General features: G+C 39.1%; 1 protein-coding gene across 7 annotated transcripts in view; it reads left to right on the top strand.

Moving 5' to 3' along the window:
- Positions 1-18,296, top strand: part of DENND4C (DENN domain containing 4C) — a 107,927-nt gene that overhangs the window by 12,245 nt on the left and 77,386 nt on the right. For 5 of the 7 annotated variants that reach the window (XR_002830720.1, XR_002830719.1, XM_023758910.1 and 2 more), the window contains exons 2-3: positions 10,911-11,232; positions 16,087-16,339. Coding sequence is in view for 4 of the 7 variants with exons in the window: in XM_023758910.1 (XP_023614678.1) it covers positions 10,928-11,232; positions 16,087-16,339 (558 nt within the window). In the remaining 3 variants the exon portion in view is untranslated. Of the gene's footprint in view, positions 1-10,738; positions 10,821-10,910; positions 11,233-16,086; positions 16,340-18,296 lie in introns of those variants that run through there. The other 2 variants (XM_023758909.1, XM_023758912.1) reach the window with 2 other exon arrangements.

The following is an 18,296-nucleotide window of genomic DNA, read 5'->3' as shown; positions in this document are numbered from 1 at the left end:
TTGCAGCCCCACCTGGGACCCCGCCTTGGCCTGGTGTCGCCCCTTCACCTGCTCCACCATCCCGACTGCGGGGTGACTGATGGGGGCTGGGCCCCCCCGCCCAGCTCCCTCAGTGCCTGGGAGCCTTACGGCAGCCACCCCCCACCACCGCCACTGGTCTTAGTCTGTGAGGTGATTGGGCTCCCGCTCACACCCACCTTGGCCTGGCATCTCTCACTCACCTGCTCCATCATCCCACCATGGTTCAGCTCTCATTAGGGACCATCAGGGCTGGCAACACCTCCACTGCTGCCCACTGCCAGCACCGCGTCACCGACGCCCACCCTGTTCCACGTCACCCCCTTGTGATCAGCACACGTCATAGCGAGCGGTTGAACTCCCAGTTGAACAATTTGCATATTAGGCTTTTATTATATAGGACTAGAGGCCCAGTGTACAAATTTGTGCATGGGTGGGGTCCAGCCGGCCCGCCCCAATCGGGGCCGATTGGGCCAGGCCTGGCTGGAGGGAGGGGACGTGGGAGGTTGGCCAGCCAGCCCCACCCCCAATTGGGGTGCGGTGGGGGGGGGGGCCTAATTGGGGGCAGGGGCCGTGGGCGGTTTGCCGGACGGCCTGCCCCCTAGTCGAACTCCCCGTCCAGGGTACAATTTGCATATTAGCCTTCTATTATATAGGATATTATCAATTTGATACACAGTTTGGTTCATTGACTCACATAACTTTAATGGTGAAGTTAGATATTTAACCAGGTTAAATTTTTTAAAAAGAGGTTTTTATTGATTTTTAGAGAGAGAGGAAGGGGGAGAGAGAGAGATAGAAACATTGATGAGAGAAACATCATCAATTGGCTGCCTCCTGCACACAACCCAGGCACGTGCCCTGACCAGGAATCAAACTGCAACCTCCTGGTGCATGGGCGATGCTCAACCAACTGAGCTACATTGGCCAGGCTAACTGGGTTAATTTTTTAAATGGAATTTAGAAATTGTTCTTTTGTAGACTTAACCTTTTAGAACAGGGGTAGCCTGTGGGCTGTATAAGGCCTGCAAAATCATTTGGTCTGGCCCTGCCAAGGCAACTTCAGATGGGACTCGAAATTCAATAAACCTAGGAGCTTTTTTCATAGCAACATACATTTATATTAAGTGAATTATATTAAGTGAATGCTGTTATAGATATCCTAATGGCCCCTGGCAGAAAAAAAGTTCCCCACCCCCGCTTTAGAGTGATATACCCTGCTTATGTGTTTGTTTAATCTTACTAGTGTTTAAGAATTTTGATTTAGTTGCCGACATTTTAAAAATTGGAGATTTACATAGAAATCCTGGGTTCTAGCTTCTCTTAAAAAGGCAAAAAGGGAAGTTCTGGTTTTGCTAAGTTCATTTGACAACAATTGGATGGATTTGACTACTAGTGGCAGCCTATGTTTTCTGGTTCCCACGACTGGCATTTGTGTTTGCAAGTTCTCGTCGTCGTCGTCTCCTCCTCCTCCTCCTCCTCCTCCTCCTCCTCCTCCTCCTCCTCCACCTTCATCGTCGACGTCTTCTTCTGTTAAATTGTTTTTATTGATTTCATAAAGAGGGAGAGAGGGATGGAAACATCAATGATGACAATCATTGATGCTTTCTGCATGACCCTACTGAGGATCGACCCCACAACTCAGGACTGGGAATTGAACTGTGATCTCCTGGTTCATGGGTAGATGCTCCACTGAGCCACACTGGCTGGGCACAACCCTTCTTCATTATAAGACTTTCAGTGGCAGGTGTAATAGTAGAGAATTGCACTGCTTTGTGTTCTGAAAAAGGAACTGATTTTATCAGAGATGACTTACTTTTTCACTTGTGTAGTTTCATGACCCAGCCAGCTTAACTGATGTTGATAATGTCTTCTAAATGGAATCACCAAGGACCTATTTTAAATTGCTTATCTGTAGCAAATAACTTTGATAAAACTGTACTCTCTTTGTTGTTTAAACAAAGTTCATCATTCATTTTGCATGGTTTGGAACACACAGATATTATTGAAGCTTAAAAAAAAGTCCTTTTGTTACAGTGAGAGGAATTGTGTAAACTACATTTAGCCTTGTAAATTGAAGTTAATATAACAGTTTGCTGATGTCAACAGCATTTATTTATTAAAATGTATGTCATTCTAAACAGTAAGGTGAAATGAAATTGATTGCTAAAGGTTATCTTAGCTATAGCTGGAAAAAGTAATTCAATTATTAAACTATAAATCTGTTTTTATAAGTATTTTAATTATTTTCAAAAGCTTTTGTTAGTACACAATAACATTTACCAGAGATAAAGAAGATCATTTCATAATGATAAAGGGGTCAGTTAATCAAAGAGACATAACAGTTCTAAATGTTTATGCCCTTAATAACAGAGCTTCAAAATACATGAAGCAAAATCTGATAGAGCTGAAAGGAGAAAGAGACAAATTTACAATTATAGTCTGAAATTTCAATACCAGTCTTAATAATTGATGGAATAAGAGGACAGAAATCAACAAGGATATAGTAGACTTGAACAACATTTTTAACCTCCTTGACCTGATTGCTATTTGTCGAGTTCTCTGTCCAACAACAGAACACATATTTTGCTGAAGTCCACATGGTATATTTAGTAAGGTAGACCATATTCTTAGCCATATCTCAATAAATGTAAAAGAATTCAAGTCATACACATGATATTCTCTTACCACAATGCAATTAAATTAGAAATCAGTAACTGAAGATTCTTGGAAAATCCCCAAGTATAAAATTTGGAACCTGGAAAACACATATGTATGTATGTATGTATGAATGTATGTATGTATTTTTAAATCCTCACCCAAAGATATATAAAGAGAGAGAAAAGAGGGGGGGGGGGAGAGAGAAGAAGGGAGAGAGAAACATCGATCAGTTGCCTTCTGTACATGCCCTAATTGGGAATTGAACCCGCAACTCTTTTTTTTTTTTTTAATATATTTTATTGATTTTCCACAGAGAGGAAGGGAGAGAGAGAGTTAGAAACATCGATGAGAGAGAAACATCGACCAGCTGCCTCCCGCACATCCCTCACTGGGGATGTGCCCGCAACCCAGGTACATGCCCCTGACTGACCGGAATCGAACCTGGGACCCTTCAGTCCGCAGGCCGACGCTCTATCCACTGAGCCAAACCGGTTTCGGCAGAACCCGCAACTCTTTGGTGTATGGGACACCGCTCCAGCCAACTGAACCACTCGGCCAGTGCTTTTCAAACATTTTTTTTAAAATTGATTTGAGGGACAGAGAGAGACAGAGATAGAGACAGACATCAATTTATTTCACTTTTTTATACATTCATTGGTTGATTCTTGTATGTGCCCTGATGAGATCCGACCTGCAACCTCAGTGTACGCAATGACTCTCTAATCAACTGAGCTACCCAGGCCAGGGCTGACAAACATACTGTTAAATAGCCTCTTGGTCAAAGAAAATATATTTCATGAAAGGGAAATTAAGATATTTTGAATCACATGAAAAGAGAACATGATATCTAAATTTGTGGGATGCCACTAAAACATTGCTTGGGGAGGGATTCATAGCACTAAATACCTACATAGAAAAGAAGATCTGAAGTTAATGACCTCAGCTTCCAGCTTAAGAAACTAGAAAAAGAAGAGCAAATTAAATTTTACATAAACAGAGGAAAGAAAATAATAAAGATAAAAGTAGAAATTAATGAAATATAATACAGAAAAGCAATTGAGAGAAATCAGTGAAATGAAAAACTAGTTCTTAGAGAAGATCAATAAAATTGATAAATTTCTAGCCAGACTGATAAGGAAAAAAACACACAAATTAATAATATCAGGAATGAGAGGGATGACATCACTACATAGTCTACTGATATTAAAAGAATAATAAGGGAATATTATAAACAACTTTCTGCCAGTAAATTTGATAACTTAGATGAAGTGGACAAATTCTTTGAAAGACACTTGGTATAAGACTGAATGTCTTTGTCCCCTTCTCAAATTCTTGAGACCTAAACCCAAATGTGATGGTATTTGGAGGTGGGACTATGGAAGGTGCTTTGGTCAAGAGGGTAAAACCTTCATGAATGGGATTAGTGCCTTTCTAAGAGACCCATAGAGATTCCTGGCTCCCTTCTGCCAAGTGAAGTTTCAGCAAAAAGACAGTCTTCTGTGAACTAGGAAGCCAGCCCTCAACAGACACTGAATCTGCCAATGCCTTGATCTTGGACTTCCCAGCTTCCAGAATTGTGAGAAATAAATTTCTGCTGTTTATAAGCCACCCAATCTACGGATTAAGACAGATACAAAGTATGAAAATTTACTCAAGAAGAAATTGAATAAACTTTAAAGGAATTGAATTTATAGTTAAAAAGCCTACCCACAAAGAAAACTCCAAATCCAGATGATTTCACAGATGAATTCTATCAAACATTTGAGGACACAGTAATACCATTCCATACAAACTCTTCTAGGGATTGAAGAGGAGGAAGTTCTTCTCAACTCATTGTCTGAGACTAATATTACTTTGCTACCAAAACCAGATAAAGGCATTGCAAGAAAAGAAAACTACAGACCAATAGCCCTCAGTAATATAAAATTTGAAATGAAATTTTAGCAAATAGAATCCAGAATATAGAAAAAGGAAATATATCATGATCAAGAGGTATTTATCTCAGGATTGTAGGGTTGGTTAATAACTTGAAAATTAATGTAATTCACCATATTAAAAACTGGAACATGAAAAACCATATAATTTCAGTAGATGCAGAAAAAGTATATGATAAAATCCAACATCTGTTCCTGATAAAAATCTCAGAAATAGAAAGGAACTTCCTTAACTTGAAAAAGAGCATGTATGGAAAACCTATGAGTAACATTATATTTAGTGTAAAAGAAATAATGCTTTCCTGTAGGATTAGGAATAAAACAAAGATGTCCACTCTCAATACCCCCCCCCTTTTTTTGATCAAAGAAATGTGTATTTAAACCTTTATGCAGCATCTTTACTTTTAACACCATAAACATAAATACAATTACAATACTCATTGGACAATAGATACATTATTATTGTCATGGTAAATTGGCGTATTCTTTTCAAAAGGTAAGAAAGTAACATATAACAATAGTTACACAGGCATTTATATATTCTGAATTAGGAAGCTGACTCCAGGCATTTATAATTTAACAGAAGCTCAAAAGTTTAATTTGGAGAAATGATTATGCATTCTCTCTTTTTACTGTGGTAAAATATATACATATGTAATATGTGTCATTTTAACAGTTTGTAAGTGTACATTCTCCCCTATCCTAGCCCTTGGTAATCTCTGTTTTACTGAAATTGAATCATACAATCTTTTTCCTTCTCTGTCTGGCTTATTTAATTTAGCATAATGTTTTCAAAGTTCATATTGTAGCATTGATCAAATTTAATTCCTTCTTATGACTGAATAATATTCCATTGTGTGGATATACTGCATTTTATGTATTCATTCATCTGTTGGTGGACACTTAGGTTGTTCTCCCTTTTGGCTATTGTGAATATTGTTGCTGTGACTATGATGTTGAGCATTTATTCATGTGTTTATTGGGTTATTTGTATATCTTCTTTGCTCGCCATTTCTCTTAAACATTGTACTGGATGTTCTAGCCAGCACAGTGGAGGCAAGAAAAATAAAATAAAAGGAAACTACATTAGAAAGAAAGAAGTAAAATTGTCTTTATTCACAGACACATTATTATCTGTTTAGAAAATTTGATGGAACTTAGAAAAAAAGCTCTGCAACTCATAAGCAACTTTAGCATGATTGCATTATATAAGATCAATAGATAAAAATCAATTGTAAAAAATGCTCAAAGTCACTAATCATCTGAGAGATACAAATCAAAACGACAGTGAGGTACCATCTCACACCTCTCAGAATGGCTATCATCAACAAATCAACAAATGACAAGTGCTGGCGAGGATGCAGAGAAAAAGGAACCCTTGTGCACTGCTGGTGGGAATGCAGACTGGTGCAGCCACTGTGGAGAACAGTATGGAGTTTCCTTAAAAAACTAAAAATGGAACTCAGCCCTAAACGGTTTGGCTCAGTGGATAGTGTCGGGCTGCGGACTGAAAGGTCCCGGGTTCGATTCCGGTCAAGGGCATGTACCTTGGTTGCGGGCAACATCCCCAGTAGGGGGTGTGCAGGAGGCAGCTGGTCGATGTTTCTCTCTCATCGATGTTTCTAACTCTCTATCCCTCTCCCTTTCTCTCTGTAAAAAATCAATAAAATATATTTAAAAAAAAAAATGGAACTCACATTTGACCCAGTGATCCCACTTCTAGGAATATATCCCAAGAAACTAGAAACACCAATCCGAAAGGACATATGCAACCCTCTGTTCATAGCAGCACAATTTACCATAGCTAAGATTAGGAAACAGCCTAAGTGCCCATCAGCAGATGAGTGGATCTGCTGTGGAACATCTACACAATGGAATACTACGCTGCTATAAAAAGGAAGGAACTCCTACCATTTGCAACAGCATGGATGGACCTGGAGAGCACTATGCTAAGCGAAATAAGTCAGTCAGAGTAAGATAAATATCACATGATCTCACTCATTTGTGGAATATAATGAGCAACAAAAACAGATCCAGAGACAGAGAAGCATCAATCAGACCGTCAAACCTCAGAGGGAAGGTAGGGGAGGGTGGGGGTAAGGGGGAGAGATCAACCAAAGGACTTGTATGCATGCATATAAGCCTAACCAATGGACACAGACACCAGGCGGGTGAGGGCATGAGCGGGGGGCGTGGGGGTGAAGGGGATTAAGGACACATATGTAATACCTTAATCAATAAAGAAAAAAAATACATGATTTTAAAAAATATATGTACTACTAGCAGCCAGGTGCACGAAATTTTGCACGGGTGCAGTCCCTAGGCCTGGCTGGCAATCGAAGTGCGAGCGTCTGGCGTGGAAGGGCAGGTCCCAGCTGACCTCTGGGCCCTGTGTAGCACCTGTGCCCCTAGACCCCCACGTACCCCCCTCCGCCTGAGTCACAGTGCCTGAGTCCCCATGCGGGGATGCGGTGAGCATGGCTGGATGCTGTGGGCCAGGGTGCAGCATGGGCGTCTGGGTTGCCCAGTGGCGCTGCATGGAAGCTGGGTGGGCAGTGCGCTCTCTCTAGGCTGGCCTTGCAGACCAGCTCCTGCCCAAACCCACAGGGAGCCCGACTGCCCCCTGTGGTCCCGGCGGCTGCAGCCTGGCTCACCTGGAAGAGGCTGTGCGGGTGGAGGGGTGGGCTCCTTGCGAGTGCCTGGCCCCTGAGCGCGGGGCTTCCCCGATGCACGAGCCTTGGTGTCCCAGCGGAGGGTAGCAGGGGGAGTGAGAGCGAACTCGAACTCGGTGGACACACTGCATTCTCACCGCACCTCTGTCCCTGTCACCCCCACCCCCAGGTAGCCGGTGAGAGGTCGCAGTGTATCACCTGCCATATTCCGCGCCGCCCCCTGGTGGTCAGCGCACATCATAGCGAGCGGTCGAACTGCCGGTTGAACAACCGCCCGAGGGGACATTGCATATTAGGTTTTTATTATATAGGATTATTACTATAATGTCTTTCCTCAACCTAGGCCTCCTGTTTTTATTTATTTTGTAATGAAATTTAAAATAGAAATTTGGTGAATTAGTTATGTACTGCTGAATACAGTAGGTCCTCTGGTTACGTCGGAGATCCGTTCCTACAGTGCAACTTAATGCGATTTTCGCTGTAAGTCGGAACCCACCTACATAAGCACCTATGTCACTCACATGGAGCACATACACAGCAGTAATGAAGTGAAACAGTAAAAAAAATTTAAAAGAAAGATAACAATTCCTAACCTTTACTTGTGGTAAATAATAAAAAACATAAAGCACATATGTACATAGATCGAAATGACAGAACTTTTTTTTTTAAATAAATAAATGGGAGATGGCGACATAACCATGAAACCACATACGTCGAGTCCCATGTAACCCGAGGACTGTCTGTACATCAAAAGGAACTTTAAAAATACATAGAAATGATAAAATTATAAAGATATTTTAATAACATGGGAAAGGAATAAATCAAAAGCCAAAAAAAATCAATTATATTTCTGTATAGTAGCAATGAACAATTGGAATTGAGTTAAAAGAAACATTGTCATTTACAGTAGCATCTAAAATATTAAGTACTTAAGGGTCAATCTTAGAAAAGAAATGAGAGACTTATTTGTTGTAAACCATAAAATATTGATGAGAGAAAATTTTAAAAATCTACATTAATGCAGAGCTAAACTTTTTTCATGGGTTAGAAGACTCAATATTGCCAATCCTCCTTAAATTGACCTACCAATTCAACACAGTCTCAATTAACATTTTACTAAGCTTTTTTTTTTTTAAAGAAATTGACAAGTGCATTCTAAAATGCTTATTGAAATGCAAAGGACCTTTGCAAAGACAGTTTTGAAAAAGAACAGAGTTGAAGACTAATACTGCCTGTTTTCAAGATTTATTGTAAAGCTACATTAATCAAAACAATGTGGTACTGAAATATAAGCAAATAGATCAGTGGAACAGAATAGAAAATCCAGAAATAAAAACAAATATTGGAAATGAATCTTTGAAAACGGGTGATATGGTGTAGAAAAGATGGTCTTTCAACTAGTGGTGCTAAAAAAACAAAATGGATATGTAAATAATGAATCTTGACTCATACCTTACACCATATACAAAAATTTATTCCAAATGGATCATAGACCTAAGTGTAAAACCTAAATTCATAAAACTTTTAAAAGAAAACCTGGGAGAAAACTTTTGTGATCTTGGATTAGACAATGATTTCTTAAATATGACACCACAACCATGGTTCATAAAAGAACAGATTGACAAATTGGACCTCATTAAAAGTAAAAACTTATTTTCAAAAGGCAGTATTAAGAGAAAAAGACAAGCCACAGATTGGGAGAAAATATTTGTAAAGCATATGCCTGGTAAATGACTTGTCTCTAGAATATATAAAGATCTTCAAAACTCAATAATTAGTAAACAAACAACCCAATGAAAACATGGGCAAAGATTTGAACAAACTTCACCAAAAATATATGAATGGGAAATAAGCATATTCAACAGTGGACTATTCAATAAAAAAAGGACGATATATTGATACATAAAATAGGATGGATGAATCTCAAAATAATTATGATGAGTGAAAGAAGCCAGGCAAAGAATACATACTATAATGATTCCATGTATATATTAATTCTAGAAACCAGCCTATAGTAATAGAAAGCAGATCATTCATTCTCTTGGTGGGGAGAAGGATAATGAAGGGTACAGGAAAATTTAGGGGTGTTGATGGATATTTTTACTGGTTTGACAGGTATATTTGTGAAAGCTTACCAAATTGTACACTTTAAATATGTTTATTATATGTAAACTAGGGGCCTAGTGCATGAAATTCGTGCACGGGGGTATGTGTCCCTCAGCCTGACCTGCACCCTCTCCAATCTGGGAGCCCTCAGGGGATGTCCTACTGACGGCTTAGGCCCGCTCCCCGTGGTTCTCTGCTCTTTGCAGGGCCTGCCTGCTCCACACCGCAGTGACTGCCAAGCGGGCGGTGCTGGGAGGTGCCTGCGGGCCGTGCTTCCCTGCTCCCGGTCGGTCGCCGCAGCAACGGCCAAGCGGGCTGTGCTGGGAGCTGCCTCCTACCTGCTGTCAGTCTCCACGGAGGCGATGAGGTTAATTTGTATACTCACTCTGATTGGCTGGTGAGCGTAGCGGAGGGATGGTTAATTTACATGTTTCTCTTATTATATAGGATTATACCTCTCAAGAAAGTTGTTTTTGAAAAGCATATAAAATATTTGGAAATATCCAAAACCTCAGAAGCTTAATTTTATTTTTAGAGGTACTGAGTTTAAAGATAACAGAAATCTTGACTCAAAGTTCATATTCTCTAGCTTTTTACCATGTAGTACCCAAGTCTCTTAATGTGTATTGTATATAATTTTATCTTCTTTGGTTATAGTTTTTTATGCTCTATCTGGTATTTACATATGGAATATTTAATGATTCCTAAATGTAGTTTATATGGTGTTTACATAAAGTTTCTTCACTATAAGGGACTGACTCCCAACTGGATTAACATACTGATTTAGTTACACTTATTACCATTACCTTTATTTTTTGTGTGTTAGACCTTGACTAATTCATGATGAACTCTTCTTAAATGTAAAGTGTAGCTGTAGGAATTCTGTAACTTCAAAGAGAATGATTTTTTAAATGGTCTAAATATTGTATATTAAGTGCATTTTGCTCAGAGGAAGGCACCAGAGCCCACCTCTGATAGTTTGATTATTTATTTTCCATTGATTTTTAGAGAGAGTGGAAGGCAGGGAGGGAGTGGAGGAGAGAGAGCGAGCGAGAGAAACATCAATGTAAGAGAGAGACATTGATACATCAATGTGAGAGAGACACATTGATTGGTTGCCTCCCACATGCACCCCAACCGGGCTGGGGATCAGGGATCAAACCTGCACCCAGGTATGTGCCCTTATTGGGAATCAAACCTGAGACCCATTGGTGTGCAGGTTGGCACTCTAACCACTGGGAAATACTGGCTAGGGCCAGTTTGATTATTTTTAACAGAGGCTTAGGCACTTGAAAGGATTATAGTAACCTTACAATTGAATTTATGCTGCAAATTTGTATTTTGTAGGAGGTAAAAGCTCATAAGATGATACTAACACAGGCTTCCATAGAATGACAACAATTTGATTATAAATCCAACTGGCAAGTGGGTTAGTTGATCACTGTTAACTCAGAAATACTTTAATTTTAAAGAGCCAGGATAAAGTATTTTATTTAATTGATTTTTTTTCCTCTTCTAGGAAATATAATAGCAGCCATGATAGAAGACAAAGGGCCAAGAGTGACCGACTACTTTGTCGTGGCAGGTCTCACTGATACATCTACTCTATTGGATCAAGAAATAAATCGTTTAGATACTAAGTCAACTGGACCTAAAGCTCCAATTATAGACATTGCAGTTATTAACAAATCAGCTGGGGAAACAGTACCTGAAGGTTATACTTGTGTTGAAGCCACTCCATCAGCTCTCCAAGCAAACTTGAACTATGGAAGTCTGAAAAGCCCAGAACTTTTCCTCTGTTATAAAAGAGGAAGAGATAAACCACCCCTTACCGACATTGGGTAACATGACTTATTTTCTTTTGCTATAATGACGGGAAAAATTTTTATTTAAGGTGCATGGGAATAGGAATTTGAAGTCCTTGATAGTTCTATTATTTGTTACTTCAGGTTCAAGTATTATATTACATATCTCTGTCCACCCTTACTGAATTTCTTTGCATTGTACTTAAATCATTAGATCAATTCCTTTCAAAAGTTTTGAAATGAAGGCATAGAGCCTGAAATGTGATTCCATTTCTGTTGTACTTATCAGATAAGGTTATTAATTAAACATAAAAGAACAAGAAGGTACAATAAAAGAGTATTTTTTTTTTAAAGGAGCTACTTGGGTTATGTGATGGTTTTTTTCAAAGCCCTGAACTTATTTAACAAAGGAGTATTCCTGTTTTAAAAAATATAATTGTGTTTTGTGGTTTTTAGTACCACAAGGAGGGTATTTACAGTTTAGAAGGAGAATAGTTGTTATGAGATAGTTACTATCTGATCCACAGCTAATGAACAGTTTTCTCTGCAAAAGCATTTTATCCAAATATATTTTTAGGATAGCTATAATATTTTTTCATATATATATGTCATGTATTACACTGTTATGTTTATTACAATTACCATCAGTTAGTAAAAACATAGGTACTTGAGTATCTTGGAAAGTATTTAGGATCAGCTTGTCCCTTTATACAAAAATTCTGTTGGCATTTTGATGGGGATGGCATTTAATCTGTAGATCTATTTGGAGAGTATTGCCATCTTAAACCCTGCAAGTTTGCTGAATCTATTGGCTCTAATAGCTTTCATTTGGATTTTTAAAAATGATAGGATCAAGTCCTCTGCAAACAGAGATGATTTTCTTTCTATTTCTTCCTTTGCAATTTGCTTTATTTGCCCCCCTTGTTTTATTGCTCTGGCTAAAACTTAGAGCACAACGTTGAACAGCAGTGGTGAAAGCAGGCATCCTTGTCTTATTCCTGATGTTATGTGGAAAACTTTCAATCTTTCACCATTGAATATGATGTGAGCTGTGGTTTTTCATAAATGCCATTTATTATGTTAAGGAAGGTTCCCTTTACTTTGGTTTTTATGAGAGAGTTTTATCATGAAAATGTGTTGGATTTTGCAAAATGCCTTTTCTTTGTTAATTAAGATGATCATGTGGATTTTTCCTTCATTCTATTAATGTGATGTATTACATCAATTGATTTTCTTATGTTGAAGCTCTCTCTTTTAATGTAACTATAATACTAAATCTCAAAAAATTATTAATTACTTAGTATCATCATGTACAAATTTCCCTGATTATTCCATGAATTATTTTTGTTTTGTTTTTAATATATTTTTATTGATTTCAGAGAGAGAGAGAGAGAGAGAGAGAGAGAGAAACATCAATGATGAGAGAGAATCATCGATCAGTTGCCTCCTGTATGCCTCTTACTGGGGACCAAGCCCGTAACCTGGGCATGTGCCCTGACCGAGAATTGAACTGTGACCTCCTGGTTCATAGGTCTACGCTCAACCACTGAGCCACGCAGGCCTGGCCTAAGGACCTCATTATGTTTAAATTTCAAAAGCTAAAAGATTGACCTTTCAGCAGCACCCTTTCAACTCCTTTAGTATCCACCCTGTTTAGCCTCCATCATTTTCCTTCAAGTCAGTGCAATTAGAATGGTAGTCATACAACTTTATAGGATCATTGGTTACAGGAGCCAGGTTAGAAAGGGTTGAGAAATGATTGGCACTTGGAGTAATAGAGGCTTCTTTTTGAAAGCTTGACTTTATGAAAAAGAGAAGATAGTTATGGATCTTGCTATTCAAGGTGTATTGTCCATAGGGCCTGTGAGCATGTTAGATATTCAGAATCTTAAGCACTACCCAGATTTACTGAATCAGAATCTGTACTTTAACAAAATCCTCAGAAGCAATGCTTTAGGACACCTGAGGGGCGAGGGGATGCAGAGTCAAGGGCTGTTTTTTAACCTTTCTCCCAGGGGATAAATAACTTTGAACATCTTTATATTGAAGGAAAGAACCAATTGAGAAGGAAGAGCTGATATATAGTAGTAAGAGATAGTATTTGACAGAACAAAATTATGAAACAGATTAAAGGGGTAATAGCAGCAGCATAGATGACTGGATTAGCCTTTAATGGGAGGGGCTTTTCCGTTGAGAAGGGAAAAGGAGGTTAAAATGAGTGTGAACACCAATTATTGATTGAGGTGGAGTCGTTCTGGACATGTAATGGATTTACTCTCAGTTTTTAACAATTTTCTCTATGGGTTGTGTTAAGAACATAGGTAATATATAAAGAAGGATGGCTATAGAATAAAATTTTGATAATATCCATGTCAGTTGAAGGAAAACCAGGCAGGGACTTAGGTTCTAGCCCTCACTGTTCCCTCTGTTAGCCATCCTTTAAAGGCCATCTTTTCACATCCCCCCACCCCTCACTCTACAGTCATAATAGAAAGGATGCGAATCTCTAAAAGATTGTTGTTGCTTGTGGTTCAGTGGCACAACTTAAAAATAAAATGATAACTTAGATAATTATACTTAGATGTTTTCAGGTTGCAAGTAGCTATACACATCTTGCAGTTCCCTAAGGCATCTAATTTCTTTTTATTTTTTTAATATTTAAGGAACCATATCCTTTTTTTCTTTTTAAAAAATATATTTGTTTTCATTGATTTCAGAGAGAAAGGGAGAGAGATAGATAGAAACATCAATGATGAGAGAGAATCATTGATTGGCTGCCTCCTGCACACCCCCTACGGGAAATCGAGCCTGCAACCAGGGCATGTGCCTTGGGCAGGAATTGAACCTGGGACCCTTTAGTCTGCAGGCCGACGCTCTATCCACTGAGCCAAACTGTCTAGGGCAAGGCATCTAATTTCTGTTACAGTATTTTACTGATTGAGGTTTATTAGAGTGTATGGTTGTCTTTTAGCTAATCATGATGGTAAATATTTCTCTCCAGATCAAATAATTGTTAATATCTGGTGACCTAAATGTTTTAACCTGTTCTGTCCCCCCGACCCCCCTCGCCCCTTAAGCACCTTGGTGAGGTTTGGAAAACCTATTAGCCACTATAAGACAAGCACCTACCTCATTTAAATATGAAACACTGTTGTCTAATTGTTGACCTTTTTGACTGATTTATAAACTGAGATAAGATATTCACAAAAATAATACATTTTTTCCTGAAAGTATGTTAAGTTAAAATAAGATTTGACATTCCCTCATAATGTTAAATACTCTATAAAGTATAATTTAATAGGATAATATATTCTCTTTTTTAAATTATTCTTATTCTGCAGTTCATTTTAAAAAAATACATATTTATTTATTTCAGAGAGGAAGGGAGAAGGAGAGAAAGATAGAAACATCAATGATGAGCTGAAACCGGTTTGGCTCAGTGGATAGAGCGTCGGCCTGCGGACTGAAGGGTCCCAGGTTCGATTCCGGTCAAGGGCATGTACCTGGGTTGCGGGCACATCCCCAGTGGGAGATGTGCAGGAGGCAGCTGATCGATGTTTCTCTCTCATCGATGTTTCTAACTCTCTATCTCTCTCCCTTCCTCTCTGTAAAAAATCAATAAAATATATTTAAAAAAAAAAAAAAAAAAAAGAAACATCAATGATGAGAGAGAACCATTGACCGGTTGCCTCCTGCATGCCCCACACTGGGGATTGAGCTTGCAACCTAGGCATGTGTCCTTGACTTGAATCGAACCTGGGACCCTTCAGTCCACAGGCTGATGCTCTTTCCACTGAAAACTGGCTAGGGCAGGATAATATATTCTTACTAGTAGCCCTGCGCACGAATCCGTGCGCCAGTAGCCCTCTGCGGGGCCTGGCTGCTCTGCGTCCGTGGCCCAGAGGCCCTCCGCGGCCGGGGTGAAACGCTTGCCTTGTCGCCGCGGCAACAAAGCAAGTATTCCGCCAGGCCGCTCATGCGGCCTGCGCTCAGTGGCCGCTCCCTCAGGACTGAGGGACTCCGGTGTGACTGAGAGGACTGGATGCCGCCATCTTTGTGACAGAGTGATGGTTAATTTGCATATTACCCTTTTATTAGCTAGGATATGTCAGATATGTTAAGATAAAGAATCAGACTACTATCCAAAGTTCTTATCTTCTCCACTGATTAGATTCATTGACTTTTAAATGAATATTTTTCTCCAGCATTTTTTATTTTGTGTTCAAACATGCAGAAAAGGAAATAGAAGTTAAGTTTTGAAATGGGGGAGTACGAGTCTTCCAAATTTGTCCCGCTTCTCTCCCAGATTGCTTTGGCTGTATGGGTTCCCTTCCATTCCCATTTGAACTTGGACACATTGCTAATTTCTACATAAAAAGGCATCTAGGACTTATTTAGGAACTGTGTTGACTCTGTAGATCTGTTTGGGAAATATTTTTATGATACAATAATAATTTAAAAATCTTTACCATATTAAGTTGCTGATTCATGACCTCATGAGGAGATATATTTTTATTTATTAACTCATCCAATAAATAAAGGAGTTTTAAGGGTAAAATTTTGATAGGAATTATGAAGGAAAATTTTGTGAAAATATGTGAAGACTTGTTCTCTAGGAATTGACCTGAGCATGTTTGCGGTGTTGCCCTTTTCTTGTTTCATATGCTTCTTGTAATAAGCAATAAAAAAAAATCAAGTTATTTGATCCTATTTATACTGCTAGCTGTTGAAAAATAGTAAAGAGATAATTCCCAAAGTAATAATTTTAGTTTTGGTTTGCAATTAAGATTTGGGAAACAATAGAAGAGACCAATTATTTTTTCCAAAATTAAAACCAGCATTAAACTGAACTTTATTTACTTTTCTATTCCTCTCCTCCCTGTCATGCAGAGTTCTATATGAAGGAAAAGAAAGGCTTATTTCAGGATGTGAAGTGATCCAAGCCACACCCTATGGTCGCTGTGCCAATGTCAATAATAGTTCACCTACTTCACAAAGAATCTTTATCACTTATCGAAGGGCTTCTCCAGTTCGGCCCCAGAATTCCTTGGCTGTAACTGATATCTGTGTTATTGTAACCAGTAAAGGAGAAACCCCTCCTCATACTTTCTGCAAAGTTGACAAAAACTTAAATTGTGGACTGGTAAGAATAAAGTTTCATATTTTAAAAAAAGGATAATTTTTGGATTCCCATTGATTATTGGGCATATAATTTACTCTCAGTTTATATTTTCATGATTTTTAGCTTTCTAATTTTTATGATACATAATAATTTAAAAATCTTTAGTATCTGATGTTTTAGAATAATTCATTCAGAAAATAGATACTTAAAGCCAGGATTTTTGTTTGGGTGGGTGGGGGGCACATGCTAATGTTGCTTTTGTTATGCTAATTAGAGGTTTAATTAGCTTTTGGGTTTCAGTGGTGTGTGGTTTTTTGTGTGTGTGTTTTTTTTTAAGGACAACTGCAGGGAGTCTGGATGGGGACTTTCTTATATGTATTTATTTTAAACTAGAGGCCTGGTACATGAAATTCGTGCACTGTTAGGGTCCCTAGGCCTGGTCGGCCATCAGGGCTGATTGGAGCCTTCAGGCTACTGGCCAGGGCCTTCCTTTGTTCCACGCCGCCCCCTGGTGGTCAGCGCACCTCATAGCAAGCGATCGAACTACCAGTCTCCTGGTCAAATCCCGAGGGGACAGTTTGCATATTAGCCTTTTATATAGAGTGATATTTACAAAGTTATTTTTTTAAAAACAATTGTATTGGTTTCAGAGTGGAAGGGAGAGATACATTGATGGGTTACCTCCTGCGTACCCCCTACTGGGGGATTGAGCCCTTAATCCAGGCATGTGCCCTGACTGGAAATTGCACTGTTGACCTCCTGGTTCATAGGTTGAGGCTAAACAAACCACTGAGCCACACCAGCCAGGCTTTACGTATATATATTTTTTAAACAAATTTATTCTTTTTTAATCCTCACCCAAGGATATTTTCCCATTGATTTTTAGAGAGAGTGGAAGAGAGAGGGAAAGACAGAAATATTGATGTGAGAGAAACATTGATTGGTTGCCTCTGGCACGTGCCCCGACCAGGGCCCAGGCCAGGGAGGAGCCTGCAGTCGAGGTATGTGCCCTTGACCAGAATTGAACTCAGGACCCTTGCGTGCACAGGCCGACACTCTATGTACTAAGCCCATACATACTTATTTTTTAAAAGCGTTCTAATGAAGAAGAAAATTGAACATATACATTTGATTTATAGTTTTATAAGACTGAAGTTTACTATTTACTATTGGATTGGATCAGATTTATTTTGAAAAGTATGTTTATATCAAACTAATATTAGCTTAAATGTGGTAGAGGTCTGATGCATCTATGGTTATTAGGACCCGTTTGCCTCTGGAGGTAATGACTTATAGCACCCCAGTGACCCCAATCTTTCCTCGTTTGGACTCTGGTGTCCACTCTAGTTTTTTCTGTCTCTTTCAAATATAGGTAGTTCTGGATTACTACAGAATTCTGAACTTTTTTTTTTTTAAATATATTTTATTGATTTTTTACAGAGAGGAAGGGAGAGGGATAAAGAATTAGAAACATCCATGAGAGAGAAACATCCATCAGCTGCCTCCCGCACACCCCCTACTGGGGATGTGCCCGCAACCAAGGTACATGCCCTTGACTGGAATTGAACCTGGGACCCTTTAGTCCACAGGCCGATGCTCTAGCCACTGAGCCAAACTGGTCAGGGCAGAATTCGGAACTTTTTGAAACTGTCTTCAAGTCAGTTCAATATTGGTGGCAATGATATTTTACTCTTTTCTTCTAGTGTTCTCAACTTCATGTTTTGCTGTTATTTTATACTATACTAGAGGCCCGATGCACAAAATTCGTGCAAGAGTAGGCCTTCCTTCCCTCGGCTGCCAGCACCGGCTTCCCTCCAGCACCTGGGACCCGGGCTTCCCTCGCAACCCCAGCTTCATCCGGAAGGTCATCTGGAAGGACATCTGGTCTAATTAGCGTATTACACTTTTATTATAGATCGTCTGTTTTGATAAACATATGCTTTAAACAGACTCCCTGAATAAATAATCAGAATCTTTA

The sequence above is a fragment of the Myotis lucifugus genome, unplaced genomic scaffold, assembly GCF_000147115.1.
Source record: "Myotis lucifugus unplaced genomic scaffold, Myoluc2.0 scaffold_144, whole genome shotgun sequence".
NCBI classification, from domain to species: domain Eukaryota; kingdom Metazoa; phylum Chordata; class Mammalia; order Chiroptera; family Vespertilionidae; genus Myotis; species Myotis lucifugus.
The sequence above is the reverse complement of the archived record's forward strand: the minus strand, read 5'-3'. Positions and strand labels throughout refer to the sequence as shown.